The following is an 18,325-nucleotide window of genomic DNA, read 5'->3' as shown; positions in this document are numbered from 1 at the left end:
GAGTTCGATCCCTGGTACTGATAAAAACAAAAAAGATTAAAAAAAAAAACAGAAATGGTGCAGTGTGAGGAGTCTTAAGCAAGGGGAGATATACCCCACTGACCCAGGAATAAACTAAGCTGAGAGAAACCAACTGGAAATGCAATTCTAGTGCTATAACCAAAACAGACAAAATCTCAACACCAAAGCTGGACCCGCGTCTCTGAAAGCCACAATTCGAATTTCCTGCTGCCACTGCTCTGTCTGAATTGGCACAGCAGGGACAGAGACACGAAACCTCTGAGAGCAGGAATTGGTGAACAGAGTTGAGAGCGGGACTGGCAGGGAGCCCTGCATTGACCTGCAGTGAATGAGAGGAATGGGGACCCTTCCATAGTCTAGGAGGCTCCAACAGAAGACATTCTGGGACCAGGCAGACTATCCAGAACAGGGTGCTGCAGTAAATTTAGTCGCATATTGCTCTCTCAAGAGGGATTGGTGGGGATCACTTGGCCTGGGTGAAGCCCCAGACTAAGACCCAGTAGGCTAGCCCAAACCAGGTCCCAGCGCATGGTGGTGCACCCTAGCAGTGAAGCCTTCAGTAGGTTGATCTGGAGGGGTGGGCCCAGCAGAGGCTGCCCAGGTCTGTGTCTCCCTAGTACACTACAGTGGGCAGGAACACATAGCCAGCACAATTCAAACAAACTGTAACCGACAAAGAAAGAAACTGGGCCTCCTATATATGCTTGTACGGAAGGAACAAAAAGTATGGGAAGAGCAACAAGAAAGGGTCCTTGGCCCCCAATCCTGAGAACACTGATCCAGCAAAGGTAAATGCAAAGGAAAATGAGGACAGAAAATATGCAATATCAGACACGGAACCAATAGACATAAAGTGATATCTCCGGAGCCTCATAAACGAGTTCAAAACTGAAGTATTTAACGAAGTAAAGGAAGATATAAGTAGAATAATTAGAGAAATGCTAAGCATCGCCCAAGAAAAAACAGATGGTGGAATGGAAGAACAGAAAAAAAGGGAGAATTCTTTGATGGAGAAAATAGAGAAAACATAGAATACATGAAGCAGGTTCAAAGAGATTACCAGGAAATAACAACTCTATTGAAAGCTGGCATAGCAACTTGAAAGAAACTAAGGATAGATTATCTGAACTGGAGGACAGATTTGTAATGTGGGAGCATCAAATGAAAAACTTCTTTAAAATAACAAGAAAACAAACAGCAATAATACAAAGGCTAGAGGATGATCAGAGGATCTATAACTTAAGAATTAAGAATGTAAAAGTAGAAGTAGGGACACAAACAAATGAACTACAAAAGCTACTCACAGAAATAATCCAGGAGAATTTCCCTAATTTGCCAAAAGATAAAGATACTCAGATGTATGAGGCATACAGGATGCTAGCCATCTACAACCCAAACAGAACTACACCCAGGCACACAATAATCAAAATTCCAGAAATTCAATATAAGAACAGAATATTAAAAGCCTTCAGAGACAAGAAACAGATCACTTACAAGGGAACACCCATAAGAATTACAGCAGACTTCTCAGCACAAACCATCAAATCACAAAGAGCATGGGGGGAAATAATTCAAGCTTTGAAAGATAATAACCTCCAGCCAAGATTGATATATCCTGCACAACTGTCCCTAGAAATTGGTGGAAAAACAAGGTGCTTCCAGGATAAAGAGGAACTAGGAGAATCTGCAACCACCAATTCAACTCTACAGAGAATACTGCAGGACATTCTAAAAAAAGAAGAATACCAAGATTTCAGAAACAGTGGCAGAGAGGCCACAATGAATGGAGCAGAAAGCAAAATGAAGAAGACAAACTGACAACCAATGACAGAAAAAGAGCTCAACAGAAATGAAGCAGAGAAGATTGGATGGTAGAAACAGCTATTTTGGAGAAAACAAGACATCATAATAGCTAGTGCTGATTTAATGTCATCATGTTTTGAAGTTCCATCAAGCTTTTGCTCTTCTGTCTCCATTGGTCTTAGCATGTTGTATCTTATTGGATTTTATAATATGTGATAATATAAACAAAAACTTACAGACAAGGAAGTTATACAGAAACCATTGTTCATTTTCTGTTAGTTGATTCTAAATATCCTGTTTGATGCTACAGTATATGAAGTTATACTCAAAGATTTCAAGGAAAGAGATACTATGGTAACTACTTTTATGTTGGATATTTTGTGGTAAAACACTATTTTGCTTAAATGGTTATGTTTTGACCTGTGCTGTTTGTTGTTATGTCCTCTTTTATCTCAATCTCCTTTTTTTATTATTTACTTTTTTATTTTTATCTTTTTAACTAAGGGAAAAATAAAAAATAGCAGGATATGTTATAGTAACCCACTTTGATTTCCTATTAACTTGATTTGAAACCCAGTATTGCTCTCACCATCTTGTTTGGATTGGTTTTCCTCTATTCTGTTTTGCTTGATAATACCAAGTTCAAGAGTATAGGCAACAACTGTGAAGACAATAAGATTCATTATGATGCCCATTCTGGTTGGACTATTTTCTTCTTTTGAAGTCCTGTAATGTCTCCAATGTTTTGGTTTTATTGATTTTATTCTTTACTGTTTTGTTCAATTTTATTATAACTGATGATATAGGCCATTCTTTTTAAGATAGCAAGAGGCATTATGGTAACCATTGTTGATCACTTTATATTTTGTTTTTACATTATGTATTATGTCCATCCTTTTGATTTGACTGACTCTGTTTTGTTATGGCACATTTGGCTTTATTCTCTTCAAAAAAACTAAAAAGAACTGTGTGACTAATAAAACCCAAAATGTGTAATTGTCATTGTACAAAAGAGAGGAAAAGAAAGTGCTCTAAATGATATAACTGCGTGTATATTTAAGTGTATAAGATAGATAGCCATATTACTGAGTTTTGTTGGATCATTGAACAAAACTGCTTGCACTCTCACTGTTTGAAAGTCCACTTTATATGCTTCAATTTTGTAACTTGAACAACTATTTCTAAGATGAGAACATGTAATGTATTAACTACTGATTTCCTACTGGGTTTTTTTTCTGAAATTCTGTATAACTTGTACCCTTTTTCTGTTTTTTTTTTCCTCCTTAAATAAATTTTAAAAAAGATTGACTCTCCATATGCCAAAAACTAAAACTAGACCCATGCCTATCGCCATGTACTAAATTAAAATTTAAGTGGCTCAATGATCTAAATATTAAAGCAGAAACATTAAATCTGTTGGAAGACAAAAATCTTTTTTAAATTTTTATGTAAAGGAAGACTAAACAAAGCAGAAAATTGATAGAAATAATACATATGTTCAGAGAAAAAATAAACAGTAAGAAATCGCTAGTTAATGTTTACATACTGTCCTTTTACAAATAGTTGTTCAAGATACAAAAATGGAACATATAAAGTGGGAATTCAAACAGCGAGACTGCAAACAGTTCTCTTCAACTATCCAACAGAAACTTAGTAATATGGTTTGCAATCCTATACACTTAAACATACATGCAGTTATCCATATCTTCATTTATGTTGAGATTAAACAAACTAAAGCAGGCTAAAGTCATTCTGAACAAAGAATAACAGTATTGCTGGATTTTACATCCTAACACTCTGGGATTAGCACTGGGTACTTTAGTGTCTTTTTTAAAAATTTTATTTAAAGAAAGACTAAACAAAACAGAAAATGGGTAGAAATAATACATACTTTCAAAGAAAATAAACAGTAAGGAATCACCAGTTGATGATTACAGATTGTCCTCTTACAAATAGTTATTCAAGATACTAAAGTAGAACATATAAAGTGGGGATTCAAACAGTAAGATTGCAACCAATTCTGTTCAACTATCCAAAAAACTTAGAAATATGGTTACCAATCCTATACACTTAAAGATACATGCAATTATCCATATCTTCAATTATGTTGAGATTGAACAAACCCAAGCAGGCTAATATCACTCTGAACAAAGAATAATACTATTTCTGGGTGTCACACTATGACACTCCAGGATCGGCACTGGGTACTTTAGTGTCTCTTTTTCTTCAAAGTATCTGTTCATTTCATCATGTGTCATAAGGTCATTTCTCATAAACTGTTTATAGGTTCTACACATGCATGAATCTTAACATGTATTTCTATCCTTTCTGTATTAGAGGGAGAAACAAAACAAAGCAAGGCAAAACAAAACATATTCCTATAAACACATGAAATGAAAAAGACATATAAGACCATTGTACAAGGCGTTCTACTATAGTTCCTGTGTTGTCTCTTGTTATTTCAGTAGAATTGGCTATATCATCAGGCACAGTATAATTGAATATATCAGTATATGACAGTATTAATAAAACTACAACTTTGCCTATAGTATAAAACTTCAAAAACAGGCAGTTATCAAACCAAAATATGTATTGTAGAGTCTTGTCATCTTCAGTGTAGTTGCCTATACTCTCATACTTGATACTATCCATCATATCAGTTTTGAATAAAATCTGTCGATACCAAACAGAAATCAAACAAGCAAGATTCAACTAAGATCAGTCATGATAAAACAGTATAAGTCATACAGGATTCCAGATTAAGATAATAGGAAATTAAAGATGATTATTGTGCTATATCCTGATGTTTTTGGGATAGCTGTCTGTGGCCTCAAATCTAATGCAAGTAGACAAACTGGGACAGAGTAAAATCTATCAAAAAAAGAATAAAATCTACCTAAGCAGAGTGATGTGAGTAACGTGGGTTTTAAATCCTAATACACTATTAACAACATCTTCTGCCATCTTTTTTAAGACTCTCCCTCCCCTTTCACTTCCCTAGGGTACACTGTACATTTTTGGGTCTGACCAAGACATTTGGTTTTAAATGGGGGAGGGTGGCAACCTACTATTTACCTAAGTGGTTCTGAATCTTCTCTCTCCTGGACTTGATCTCTAATTGTATTCCTTTACCTATTAAAGCCTGTCTTTCCAACCTATCCACAAATACTGGTCTAGTTGCCCCTATTACTCTCTAGTTCTCTGTCACATAGAGCATTGTTTCTCATGTTTGATTTTCAGTCCATGTACTCTTTTTCATGTTAATTATATTTCCTATAAAAGGCATCTCAGTGGACCCTACCTCCTGATCTACCCCAAATGTGGTGCTTTTTTTCCTGAATTTTGTGTATCAAGACCATCTACATTAGAGATTATAACCAACCTATTCTGCCTCATTTCTGTTATGCCTTTTTTGCCATAAGTTGTCTGCATGTCTTCTTCATTATGTTTTCTGCTCCATTCATTGAGGCTTCTCTGCCACTGTTCCTGGGATCCTAGTATTTTTCTCTCTCTTTAGAATGCCCTGCAGTATTCTCTGTAGAGTTGGATTGGTGACTGTGAATTTCCCAAGTTCCTCTTTGTCTTGAGCCTCTTGTTTCTCCATTAATTTCTAGAGACAGTTTAGCAGGGTATATCAATTTGGGTTGGAGGTTATTTTCTTTCAGGGCTTGGAATATTTTGCTCCAGGCTCTTCTTGACTTGGTGGTTTGTGTCAAGAAGTCTGCCATTATTCTGATGGGCCTTCCTTTATAGGTTATCTGTTTCTTGTCTCTAACAGCTTTTAATATTCTATTCTTATATTGAATTTATGGGATCTTGATTATTATATTCCTGGGTATAGCTCTATTTTGGTTGTAGGTGGCTGGAGTTCTGTATGCCTCATACATTTCCTTTTCCTATGTTTGGGCATTTTTCATTAATTATTTCTGTGAATAGCCTTTGTAGTTCCTTCTTCATTCACATTCTTTATTCTCAAGTTATAGATCCTTTTGTTGTCTTCTAGCCTTTGTATTTTTACTGCTTCTTTCCTTGTTATTTTTAAAAAGTTTTTCCTTCCATAATCCCACATTGTAAAACTGTCCTGCAGTTTGGATAACCTATCCTTAGTTTCTTTCAAGCAGATTTGCCATCTTTCCATAGAGTTTTTAATTTCCTTGTGATCTCTTTGAATCTCTTTGAATTCATGTATTCTATATTTTTTTATATTCTTCATCCAATGGTTCTCTCCTTTGTTTGAGTTCCTCCCTTCTTCCATCTGTATCTGCTTGAAGGGTATTTAGCATCTCTTTTACTAATCTTCTTATATTTTGCTTTACTTGGCTAAATATTTCACATTTGAACTCATCTATGAGGTCCCAAAGATATCTTTTTATGTCCACTGGTAACATTTCTTATATTGCATGTTTGCTGTTCTCATTCTCCTTTGTATTTACCTGTCCTGGGTCAATGTTCTCAGGGTTGGAACCTGGGGACTTTTTGTTGTTGCTTCCTCTTCATATCTTTTTTGTTTCTTCCAGGAGGTCCCAGTTTCTTTCTTTGTTGGTTACAATTCTTCTGAAGAACACTGGCTAGATGACTCTTCCCATTGCAGTGTGCTAGTGAGTTGCAAACAGGGGCAGCATATACTGACGCCTCCCCTCTGGATCAGTCAAGCTGCTGAGACCTGCAGTGTATTACTGTGTACCACCTCCCTTCCAGTTTTGAATAAAATCTGACCTTCTAGGTCAATCAAACTTCTGAGGCTTCACTGCATTAGTGTGTGCCACCACTGTAGGGAATTGATTTCAGATAACCTATTGGGTCTTAGCCAGATCACGTGACCCAGGCCTAGCTCACTCCACCAATCCCATTCAGGAAGGGAACAACTGACTGAAGTCACTGCTGCCCCTTGTACTTGCCAGTTCTGCCCAGTCCCAGAATGTTGTCTGCAGGAGCCCCCCTTTCTGTGGGATGGCTCCACTCCCATCACTCACCACAGGTCGAAGCAGGCTCCCCACCAGCTCAGCAATCCATTCAGCCTGGCTGACCCCTGACCTCTGTGTTATTGCACCTCCAGTGAGTAGAAGTGGTGGGACCTTAGATGGCTTGGCAAGTCGCCTGCTGCGGCAGGAGCACTGAACCTTTAGCTGTTCTAATAATAGCACTGGGACTGTATGACTGGTTCTTCTCACCTTAGTTTCTTCTTGGGACAAGAGAATTCATCTCTCTCTGTTCAGGGCTCCCCACGCTGTGTTATGTTTAATTCTAAGTTGACTATCTCAGAGAGCCTCTGTAGCCAGCTGTTATCTATCCGCCATCTTCACTCCACTCCAAGTAGACAAAAATCTTGAAGACATAGGGGTAGGAGAGAATTCATGAACAGGAATCAAACTGCACAGGGAATACTTCCCAGAATCAATAACTGGTACCACATTTTATTAAAGAGTTTCTGCATGTCAAAATAAATCTCCAGCATAGTGAAAAGAAAACTCACAAACTGGGAAAAAATCTTAGTGAACTGTCCCTCAGACAAAGGACTTCTGTATAAAACATATAATGAATTTTTAAAAAATCAGACCCCCAAAATTCAAAGACCCAATCAAAAAATGGGCATCCTAGATGAATACACATTTCTCAGATGAAGAAATACATATGGTAAATAAATACATGAAGAAATGTTCATCATCACTAGTCATTAGAGAAATGCAGATTAAAACCACACTGAGATTTCATCTCACTCCAGAAAGTATGGCCAGTATAAAGAAAACCACCAACAACCAATGCTGGAGAGCCTGTGGGGAAAACAGAACTCTTCCGCACTGTTGGTGAGAGTGTAGACTGGTGCAAAGACTGTGGAGCTCAGTCTGGAGATTCCTCAAAAGACATTTGACCCAGTTATTCCAGTTTTGGGTATAGTCCCAGAAGAACTGGAAACATCATACCACAGTGATATACGTGCACCCATGTTTATAGTAGCACAATTTGTAATAGCCACATCTTGGAAGCAACCTAAGTGTTCATCAACTGAGGAATGGATAAAAAAAGTTGTTGTATTTTCATACAATGGAGTACTACTCAGCTATAAAGAATGATCACATTGAGATATTTATAAATAAATGGATGCAACTTGAGACCATACTCATAAATGAAATAAATCAAACTCACATGTATAAATACCGTATAGTGTGAGAAATGGTAAGAGTACAGAAGAGTTTATGGTAATCATGATTCCCCATTATATTACTTTGAAGCCTTATAATGTTTTCATTCATTAGTTCGAGTGATTTTATTGTGTTTTGTTTGATTTTATCATGTGTGATGGTATGAACAGATACTTTGAAGAAAACAAGACATTATAGCAGTCATTGCTGATTTAATATCATCTTGTCTTGAAGTCCTACCATGGTTTTGTCCTTCTATTTCCAATGGTTCTGTCATGTTGTGTCTTACTGGATTTTAATATGTGTGATAGTATAAACAAATTTTATGTGGAAAATGAGATAATAAAGTAGCCATTGTTCATTTTCTGTTATTTGGTTCTGAATGCAATACTTTCATTCTCTTGAATGGTTTTATACTTTTTGTTATGTTTGATATTATTGTATGTGAAGATATGCTCAACTGTTTCAAAGAATGAGACATTAAGGAAGCTACTGTTAATATCCAGTTGTCTTGTTGTGAAGTGTTGTGTTGCTTACATTGTTCTGTTCTGATATGCTTTGTTCTGTCCTCTTTTGTCTTAATCTCTTTAAAATAAAATTTTTTAAAACTCTGTTCATTGTTTTTTTAGAAATGTTGTGCCTTTTGATAAAAGGCTAAGCATAGTAATTTCATCAAATCCATAATTTTGGCAGGAGGCTTACCATGAATTCAAAGCTGGCCTGGGCTACACAGTGAGTTCAGAGCTAGCCTCAACTACATAGTGAGACTGTCCCAAAAAAACAAAATAAGTAAGTAAAATTTAAAAAATAATTAAAATGGCTTTTCAATGTCAATGTTAATTTTTTCTAATACTTTAAGAGAACCTATGCTATGTGTTCCTTGTTTGGTTGATTGATTGATGGGTTTGGTTTAATTGGGAATCTGGGTATCAACCCCAGGGCCTGGATAGGAACACACCCTGCCACTAAGCCACATCCTCATTCCTATGTTTGGCTCTTTAATCCACTTGGAATTTGTCTTGTAAGTAGTAGAAATTGTACTTTTCTGATTAACTGGGTGCCTAATCATTCTGGCATTATTTATTAAGTTAATTGTTTATTTCTCTGTTGATCTGAAATGCTATATTCTCATATGCCATATGTATATCATATCTTACATATACAAAGATCTGTTTCTATGCAATTTATTCTGTTCATTGTTCTATCTCTTTGTCAGTGCTGCTCTGTTTTTTACTGTGATATGTTTGATTTAATAGTAGGATGTGAAAATGCTTCTGGGAATCAAACTCAGAGCTTCATAGATGCTGAGCAAACACTCTTATCACTGAGTTTTTCCTCCAACCCTAACTATACTTTTAAAGTATACCTTTTAAACAGTTTGCCCACGTACTTTTCCAGGTCCAATTAAAATTATATTATCAAGTTCTAGAAAGATAGTTGTTGACATTTTAATTGTGTTTAATTGTAGTTATTAATATTGTGGAGAACTATTCTATAGCTCTACATTATGAAGGTCCTTTGTGTTCTTAAACAAGGTTGTATGGATTATTTCATATAATTCATATACATTCTGTAATATTATATTTATTTTATGACATTCCTGATTTTAATGGGATTCTTTTTATTATTTTTGTTTGGTTTATCTCTATTGCATTTTAATATTGATATTCTATCTAATTATTCTACTGAGTTCCATATTTCATTTGATTTCCACACTTTTTTCAGGGTAAAAAGTTTATTTCCTTAATCTATGTACCACATATTTCTTTGATCTTATTGTATTGCTTAACACTTCAAACACAAAGTTGAATATTAACATTCTGATGGACATTCTTGTCTTGGTTATCTTATTTCTAATTTTAGTTAAATTGTTTTGTACTCTAGAGTTTATTATCTTCCTCTTTTTTAGTAAATATTCTTTATCAAGCTAAAGAAATTTCCATTTCTGATCTGATAAGAGGTTTTATCACCCAAGCAAGCTGAACTTTACAATTCACTGGCATTTGCCTTCAGTTATCTTTTCCTCTCTATATATACAAACATGAACAGATACACATGTATGTGTTGTGTGGGTTGTTAATTATATTTAAGTATTATCTAATGTTTATTTATCTTTGTATTTCTAGAAATAAACCTACTAAATGATGACATATTTTAATCTATGTTCATAGTGAAATTTTTTACAAATTGCTTTTCTTCTAAAGTTCTTGTTCTATAGTAGCATTAAGTTAACCGTGTGAAAAAAAGCTAACTGAGTGAGTGTGACAACTTTTTGTCTTATATGCTTGGATCTTTGCTATTTGTTTTAAACCACTTTATTTAGGTGTGATTGACCTAATAAATGCTACATATTCAACGTTTATACTTGATAAGTTTGGAGATACGTATACCTCCATGAAACATCACTACAATTAATGCCATAAACATATTCATCTAGTGTTTATTTTTAAGTCATGTGTGTATGTGTTTTGACTGTATTTCACTGTGTTCAATAAAAGTAACATGCTTGATTCTTGCTTAAAAAATTTGCTGACATTTTCTTCCTGGCATAGTCTCAAAGATTCTAATTAAATTGGTCCTGAAGTTAGACCAAAGAATCTTCTCTTTCAACAAGTATCACTATTAGATTCCAATGTAGACAATTCAGGTAGCACATAGAAAAATAATGCTCCACAGAGACATGGATTCTTCTTTCCTGGAGTCTTCTGAACAGAGAAGAAATAGAATATTAGCTAGGCCTGGTCCAAAGATCATACCTCATGCTCCATCTGAAATCAATGCTTTGTTGCACTTCTACTCAGGTATGTAATGTTAAGCAAGTTACTTAATCTTTCTGAATCTTGTCAAGAAATATGTAAGAGAAATGGAGAAAAACAACGTTTAATCAGTAATTTCTTCTGAGGTTTCTAGTAGCTCCACTCAGTTAGGAAAGTTTGTCTAGAGCAAATTATTGGTAAGGTAAATGAGCTAGTGTGGATTATATAGACAGCACAGCCTTCCACGTTTCTCTGCCTCTGTTTCCTCTTTCTATCCAAAAGAGGTGACTGAAGCACTACATAATGATGTAATACCAAACCTACTATCCTTTTCATTTTCTGGCTTCTCATACTGGACTAAATCTCCTTAAACATGTTGGGTTACAGGTTAGGGTGATAAGTTTTAGGTATGTTCTTCCATCAGAAATGAGATCAAAAGAAGGCAGAAAACATGGAAATAATAGTACCCGTGCTTCTTCTGAACAGCACTCTTGAGTGAGGAAAAGATTCTATCTGGGAAATTGAAACTAACTCAGAAATTCCAGGGCTCTTTGCCAGTGAACATGTTTCCCTAGAGATCCTACAACTTTGATTAAACTCCTGCATTCTCATCAAATTAAGACAGACTTCAAGAAGGGATTGATCATGTGTCCGTTTTCCACGACTCATCAATGAGAAGTAGCCTCTATATTGTTATCTGTGTGTGTGCACATGTGTGTATGTATGTGCATACAAAGAACTGGGAGCTCACAACTCTAAATAATGTATTTGTTTGCAGCAGAACTCATTTTACCCTTTGCTCTGGACCTGAGATCAGCACAGCCAATGTTCTCGCCAGCATTTGCTAACGTTCATGGTCAAGGTTAGTTAATGTGCTTATTTCTCAGTGAAAGCTGACCCTGCCTCTGTGAACTTCCTGAGATGAATACTCCCTGATTCCTGTGTTCAGATCACACCAGGACTCTGTTTCAGTGGCTATGGAGGAAATGTCACAGATACTGGCTCTGTTAACCTCTACCAGTTTTTTCCTCTTGAGGTACCTAGCCTTTCTCTGTTGTTCCAACTCTACATAGTTAGTCACTTCTCCTGTATTTTTAGATATTATTTCATCCCCTTACATTTGTGATACTGATTATTTACTATCAATATAATTACTTGAAAGAACATAAATGGCACTTAGCCATAATAATTGCTAAGACTGCCTAAAAGAGCCAATCTAATGTTCAGACTTGCTATCATCAACAGAAGCCTTCTGTATAATTTCTTACAACCTCATCTTGTACAAAAACCAAACCTTATTGAAGGTCAAATTTTATGTGTAAAATAACTGGTAATTTTTTCAAATTATGTTTATCTCTGTCCCATGGTATATTTGGGGAGGCTTGTTTTTCCAAATTGTCTAAAACATTTTCCAGGATATTTATTGTTTAGATAAAAACTAGTTTTCTAGTTTGTTTTATTTTTGGTTTATGTGCAATTTAGATTCAGACTCTGGTGGGAAGCTGAAGAACAACTATCAAATATTTTAGTGGGAAGAATAGTGAAAATGAGAATCATCTAATATGAGGAAAATAGATTGAAAAAAGACCCGCTATAAGGTTATCTGTGCTGTCTCTCATTTGCATGGATCTAGAGAAGTTTTCTTGTGAACAGAGCTTGTGCTTTCATATTCTCAATAGTAATAAAACATTGGCATGTAAGCAAAAGCCCCACACCAGTCAGATAATCATTTAATGTGAAGCATAGTTTGGAGCCCTGCATGGCAGAGATAAGTGTTTATAGATGATCCTACTACGAGAGAATAGAAAGTAGAATGGATAGATGAAAGGAAAAGGAACCACATTTGCCTTGTGAAAGATCTAGGCTAACAAAATAGAAAATACTATTAAAATTTAGCAAATATTTAATTTACTACCACATAGTGAAGAAAAATTTAAAAATAAATCCTAATCTTTACTGATGCCAGTACAAAATAAATAGTATCAGAAGAGATATAGTTCAGATCCTGCTAGGCATTTGACGGGGTACCACTTCTAGTTCCATAAACAATCTCAAAAGTTTTTTAAATGTTCCCATTATGGGTTAACAGAGGGCAGCCAAATATCCTGAAACTAATCCTCCTATTAGCCTAGTGATTAATTGTCATCATGATAAGCTCACCTAAAATTCACATTTATTGACTTCTAACTTTTTGTAGGTAATTAGAATACTTCAGCTCTGTTTTGCATCTTCTTAAGGATTTATCTTTATTTCTCTTAATTTAAATGTTTAAAGAAATCATCTTACAATATAACTGAAGTTTTTATAGTTATTAAATATGATGCATTATGGTTAACTATAACATGACTTTTTCTGTATCTTTTCACACATCATTTTCTATATTAAAAATGCATAAGTATCAAATGAAAAAATGTTAAGGTTTTAAAAGTAGAAGAGCGAGAAGAGAATTAAAAATACATCTTTCATACTCAACCAATTATAAGTGGCCACTCATCATTTTGGTGAATTTCTTTCCAATCTTTCATCAGTGCAAAGAAAGTTTTTTTTAAATTCATGTCATCATGAATACACTAAATATACTGGTATTTTTTTTTGCTTGACTTTAATTTATAATATATTTCAACATCTTTTCAGAGTTTGTAAATGTAATTTAATACCTGCATAACATTTTACTAATTTAATTTTGTATTGCAATTAACTACTCTTCTATTACAGTTCCTAATTTTTGCCATCATAAATATTATAGTGAACAATTCTGTACACAAAGCTTTTTTCTCAGCTGGTAATTTGGGTTTTAGTGCAAATTTTTTAAAGTGGGTAAATCTATTCACTTAGCAAATTTCTACAGCAACACTATATGCCAGGCACTATTCCAAGAACTTCATGAGAATTATTAATTTACTTCTATTAATCCAACAATTAGGCTGTAGTATTATTCTTATTTTAGAGACAAGGCTAAAGTGTAGAAACAGAAGAACAAAAGCATGGTAGCACTTCAGAGTAAGATAATATTACATCAGCACTGGCTAATATAATGTCTTGTTTTCTTCAAAATAGCTGTTCATACTATCACAGATAATAAAATCAAACAAACCAGTATAAAATCATTCCAACTAATGAACGCAAACATTATAAGGCTTCAAAGCAATGTAATGGGGAATCATGATTACCATAAATTCTTATGTACTCATCATTTCTTGCCCTAGGGAGACTATATGGTATTTATACATGTGAGTCTGATTTATTTGGCTTATGAGCATGATCTCAAGTTGTGTCCATTATATATAAATATCTCAATGTGATCATTCTTTAGATACCTCTTTTTTTTTCATTACACTAACATGTCTACCGTAGAGAAACTACATGAAGTAACATTTCTTGCCTACTTGATAAGTGGAAGAAATTGGACTCCCTGGATTATAAAGGAACTCTCATTAAAAGGAATGAACACTTTGCAGACTTTTGATGCACATTGCCAATCTTCTTTCCATCCAAAAATATAGCACCAAAGCTGTTGTTATAATTTTCAATTTTTGAACTTCTGTAAAGGGAGATAGAATATGTCTCATGGGATTTTTATGAGTTACGTGGGATAACATATACTTTGCAAATTATTTGAGTAAATAACTTTTTATTTGAGTAGATGTTTATCTGGAATGGTTTGAGGAATTTCATATGAGAGATTATGCACATTACTAAGTGCACCTTCTGTTTTGCAGACAGGATCCCAACATTAGATGCCCTTCCTGACCACATCCTCAAACTCCACGAGATTGTCTCTTACCAGTTGCAGTGATTCTGTGATGTACCATTTGCAGTTATAGCAGCTGAATGAGGTAAGACTTGGTTTCTGCAAATTTGTCCCATTTTGTGTATGAACCATGACATATATAATGAGTGCCAAACTGAGGGACACTATATTATTTCTAGAGCCAAAATGAACAATCCAGTCAGAATTGTTTCCTTGCATTCACTGCTACTTAGAGAAGTTCAGGTAGAAATTCTAGCCTCAGGGTTGGGGATTTAGCTCAGCGGCATAAGTGCCTGCTTTGCAAGCAGGCAGTCGTGAGTTCGATCCCTGGTACCGATAAAAATGAAAAAGACAAAAAAAAAAAAAAGAAATTCTAGCCTCCTTGCAGGCTGAAGCAGAAACATAAAGACAAAAAGAAAAAGGCACTCTATGCCCAAAAGGGCTACTTGCAAACAGTAATTTTGCCTATATATTTTCATTTCAATGTTTACTGAAGCCAGTTGTACCCAATCTCAACAGTCAATTATCAAATTTTCAGGGATTTTTGAAAACTATTTTTTTAAACAGCCATTATTCTAAAATTATATCAATTTACAGCTGAATAAGTTATACTTAGAAATGTAGGTAATATTCAAAACTCATCACTTGTTAATTTTGTTATGATACTTTATTATGCTATCGAGTTTACTTACATCTATTGTATCTGTATAGGAAAGTAATATTATACTGACTTAATGTATTTCTCTTCCCAACTTGTAGTGTTATGTAGTAGTTTGAAATAGGTCATGGTGGGAGTATTTACACCAGAAAACAAAATTAAAAGTCATGAAATGAAGCATTAAAGTGTTTTTTCTTAGATGATCATTTTTATCTCCTTTTTTATTTTTACATTTCAGAATTTTCCAGATGTGGCAAAATAAGCAAATGTGATTATAGTTAAGATAATGACAATTTTTACCTAAAAAACAGCCATTTATTTATCTGATCCACCCTCTGGTTGTGGTCCTCTCATTAAGACTACACAGAAAAAGTAAATTCCTTCTTCCACTTGGCAAACTGATTAACATTTAAGTGCTCTCTCAGATTCTAAGTCTTTCTTTTAAATTTTCTTTCAGTGGATTGTTACATAGTTCCTAGAACCATCACCATCCTCTTTTTCTTTAAACACAACTCCACTGATAGATATTCATGTAAGGTACATAGTTGAAAAAACATATAGAATCAATAACAAGATCAATCAGGACATTAAGAGGGAAGACAGATGAATATGCAGACACAAAAGACTTTTAGGTCAGTGAAATTACTTTGGGAACATTTGTCCAAATACTTAGAATACACAACACCAAGGCTGAACTCCAGTGTGATTGGTGGACGTTGTTGATCATGATACATCAGTGTAAGTTCAATAGTTGGAATAAATGTGCTATTCTATTGGATATTGATAGTAATGGAGATAGTACATGTACTGGGACAGGGGCACATGAAAACTGTATTTTCTGCTCAATTTTACTGTGAACTTAAAACTACCCAAAAAGTGAATTCTATTTAAAAAGAGCCCAGAATTGAATAAAGTATTTCAGGTGAATCTTGTTTAACACAAAGTATGATAAACCTTCCTTGGCTTGTGGCATGGCTCCCCTATTTCAGTCTACAGTAACACTAGAATTTTCTGTTGCCTTTCACACTTCTTACTCACATTGGATTGTCATTTATTGTCTTGTGCATTTAATTAATGCTGAGTGCATCTGTTTCTGTCGGAATAAGTTGGCCAAGGTTAGCTGCTATGTGCAGCTTGCTCACCTCTGTGTTTTCTATCCTTCCTCCTCAAGTGGCCCCCACATAGTAGAACTACGGAACAGCAGCACTGTGACAGAGTTCATTCTTGTGGGCTTTGAGCAGAGCTCTCCTTCCACGCAAGCACTGCTCTTCACCCTCTTCCTCGCGCTCTACAGCCTTGCCATGGCCATGAATGGCCTCATCATCTTCATCACTTGGACAGACCCCAGGCTTAACAGCCCCATATACTTCTTCCTTGGCCACCTTTCTTTCTTGGACGTCTGCTTCATCACCACCACCATTCCACAAATGTTGGTTCACCTGGCAATCACAAACCACACTGTATCTTTTGCCTCCTGTTTGACCCAAATGTACCTAGTTTTTGGTGTGGGTGTGGCTGAGTGTATCCTCTTGGCTTTCATGGCCTACGACCGTTATGCTGCTATTTGTCACCCACTAAGCTATGCCCAGATCATGAGCTGGAAGATCTGTGTAAGATTAGTGAGTACTGCCTGGGCTTTGGGAATGATCAATGGTATTCTTCTTGATTACATGACATTTAGAGGCCCATTCTGCAGAGACAACCATATAGAAAACTTCTTCTGTGAGGCCCCTATTGTGATCAATCTCTCTTGTGGGGACCCTCAGTTTAGTCTGATGGTGATCTTTGTTGATGCCATTGTGGTGCTGCTCAGTCCCATGGTCCTCATTGTCACCTCCTATGCCCGCATCCTGACCTCCATCCTTGGCAGAACCTCCTCCTCCTCAGGTCGGGGCAAGACCTTCTCTACTTGCGCCTCCCACCTGACTGTGGTCATCTTTTTCTACACTTCCGCTATGTTCTCTTACATGAATCCCCGCAGCACACATGGGCCTGAGAAAGACAAGCCTTTCTCACTTCTCTACACCATCATCACCCCCATGTGCAACCCCATCATCTACAGTTTGCGTAACAAGGAAATGAAAGGAGCCATGGTGAGGGCCTTTAGGAGAACCACAGTGGCCCAGGCAGAGTCTGTCTAGCAGGAAACCCCTGGAGAAGAAATGACCACCCCTGTGGTTTGAGAAGGGTAGTCGCCTCTTTCCCAGTTACATAACTCTCCAATGCTGAAAAACTCCAGGAAAGAGAATTCTTAACTTCCTGGGCACCAGATTTGGGCCTGAATGTTTTTCCTGATATTTAAAGTTGGACTCTGACTTCACTTCCAGCAAGCCCATCCTCCATAACCTTTGTTAGAAATACAGTTCACGACTGGATGGACGAGCACAATTCAATGCAATTTGAGAACCAGTGAAAAGGCAGTCATGCCTCTAAAGAGAAAGTAATTAAAGAAAAAAACAGATCCTGCTCTTAAGGACATTATTTCTTAGTGGCAAAGTCAATCAGTAGGAGTGTTGGCTTTGGGAAAGGAAGAGACTGAGAGCCATAAGAGGATGTAATTGATGTTGAGTTGCAGCAGGTTGAGGAAATATGCTATGAAATATGGTCATTACCCCTCCATGGTGACCCTGAAGTTCTTCCATTAAGTTTTCAGAAAAAGTGAAAATCAATAACCAAAGCTATCAAGAGGAAGTGCTGTATGCCAGATTCATGAGTATAAATAAAAAAGAGGAGAGAAAAAAGAAAAAGCCTGAGGGTAACAATTGCCTTAGACTGCAATTGGGTGTTCAAGCTATATAGTAATACAGTGTCTTAGAGTCAGGAATATTTGAGCATCATCTGCATTATACAATGCTGAAACAAGAGTATTTCAACATGTTTGTACATTTAAAATATTGTTGCTGAATGTGTGTTGTAAAATCTAAATATAACATTTTTGAAGGTTCCTTTTTGTCTCGTTTTACTTACAAAGCACATCCCATGATATCGTTCACTCACATCACTAAATTCTTTCTCTCTTATCCCTAATCCTTCATGTATGGTCTAAAGAAGTGATTGTAAACCCAGGACAATTTCACAGTGATCTGTGTAACTAAATAAAACCTTCTCAAAAACCTCTGTGCTTCTCTGTGAGCCTGTCTTTTGCAGTTTCATGCCTTACATGCCTTATCCTATCCAGTCATGTTTTTGTGGCTGT

General features: G+C 35.8%; 1 protein-coding gene across 1 annotated transcript in view; it reads left to right on the top strand.

Moving 5' to 3' along the window:
- Positions 1 to 17,270, top strand: part of LOC100722568 (olfactory receptor 10AD1-like) — a 49,576-nt gene extending 32,306 nt beyond the window's left edge. Inside the window, exon 3 of the mRNA XM_003476075.2 lies at positions 16,301 to 17,270. Within this exon, the coding sequence (XP_003476123.2) occupies positions 16,301 to 17,270 (970 nt within the window). The remainder of the gene's footprint in view (positions 1 to 16,300) is intronic.
- The last annotated feature ends 1,055 nt before the right edge of the window (positions 17,271 to 18,325 follow it).

Source organism: Cavia porcellus, unplaced genomic scaffold (genome assembly GCF_034190915.1).
Source record: "Cavia porcellus strain 051 isolate PalLab524CR breed Dunkin Hartley unplaced genomic scaffold, mCavPor4.1 scaffold_8, whole genome shotgun sequence".
Taxonomy (NCBI): Eukaryota; Metazoa; Chordata; class Mammalia; order Rodentia; family Caviidae; genus Cavia; species Cavia porcellus.
The sequence above is the reverse complement of the archived record's forward strand: the minus strand, read 5'-3'. Positions and strand labels throughout refer to the sequence as shown.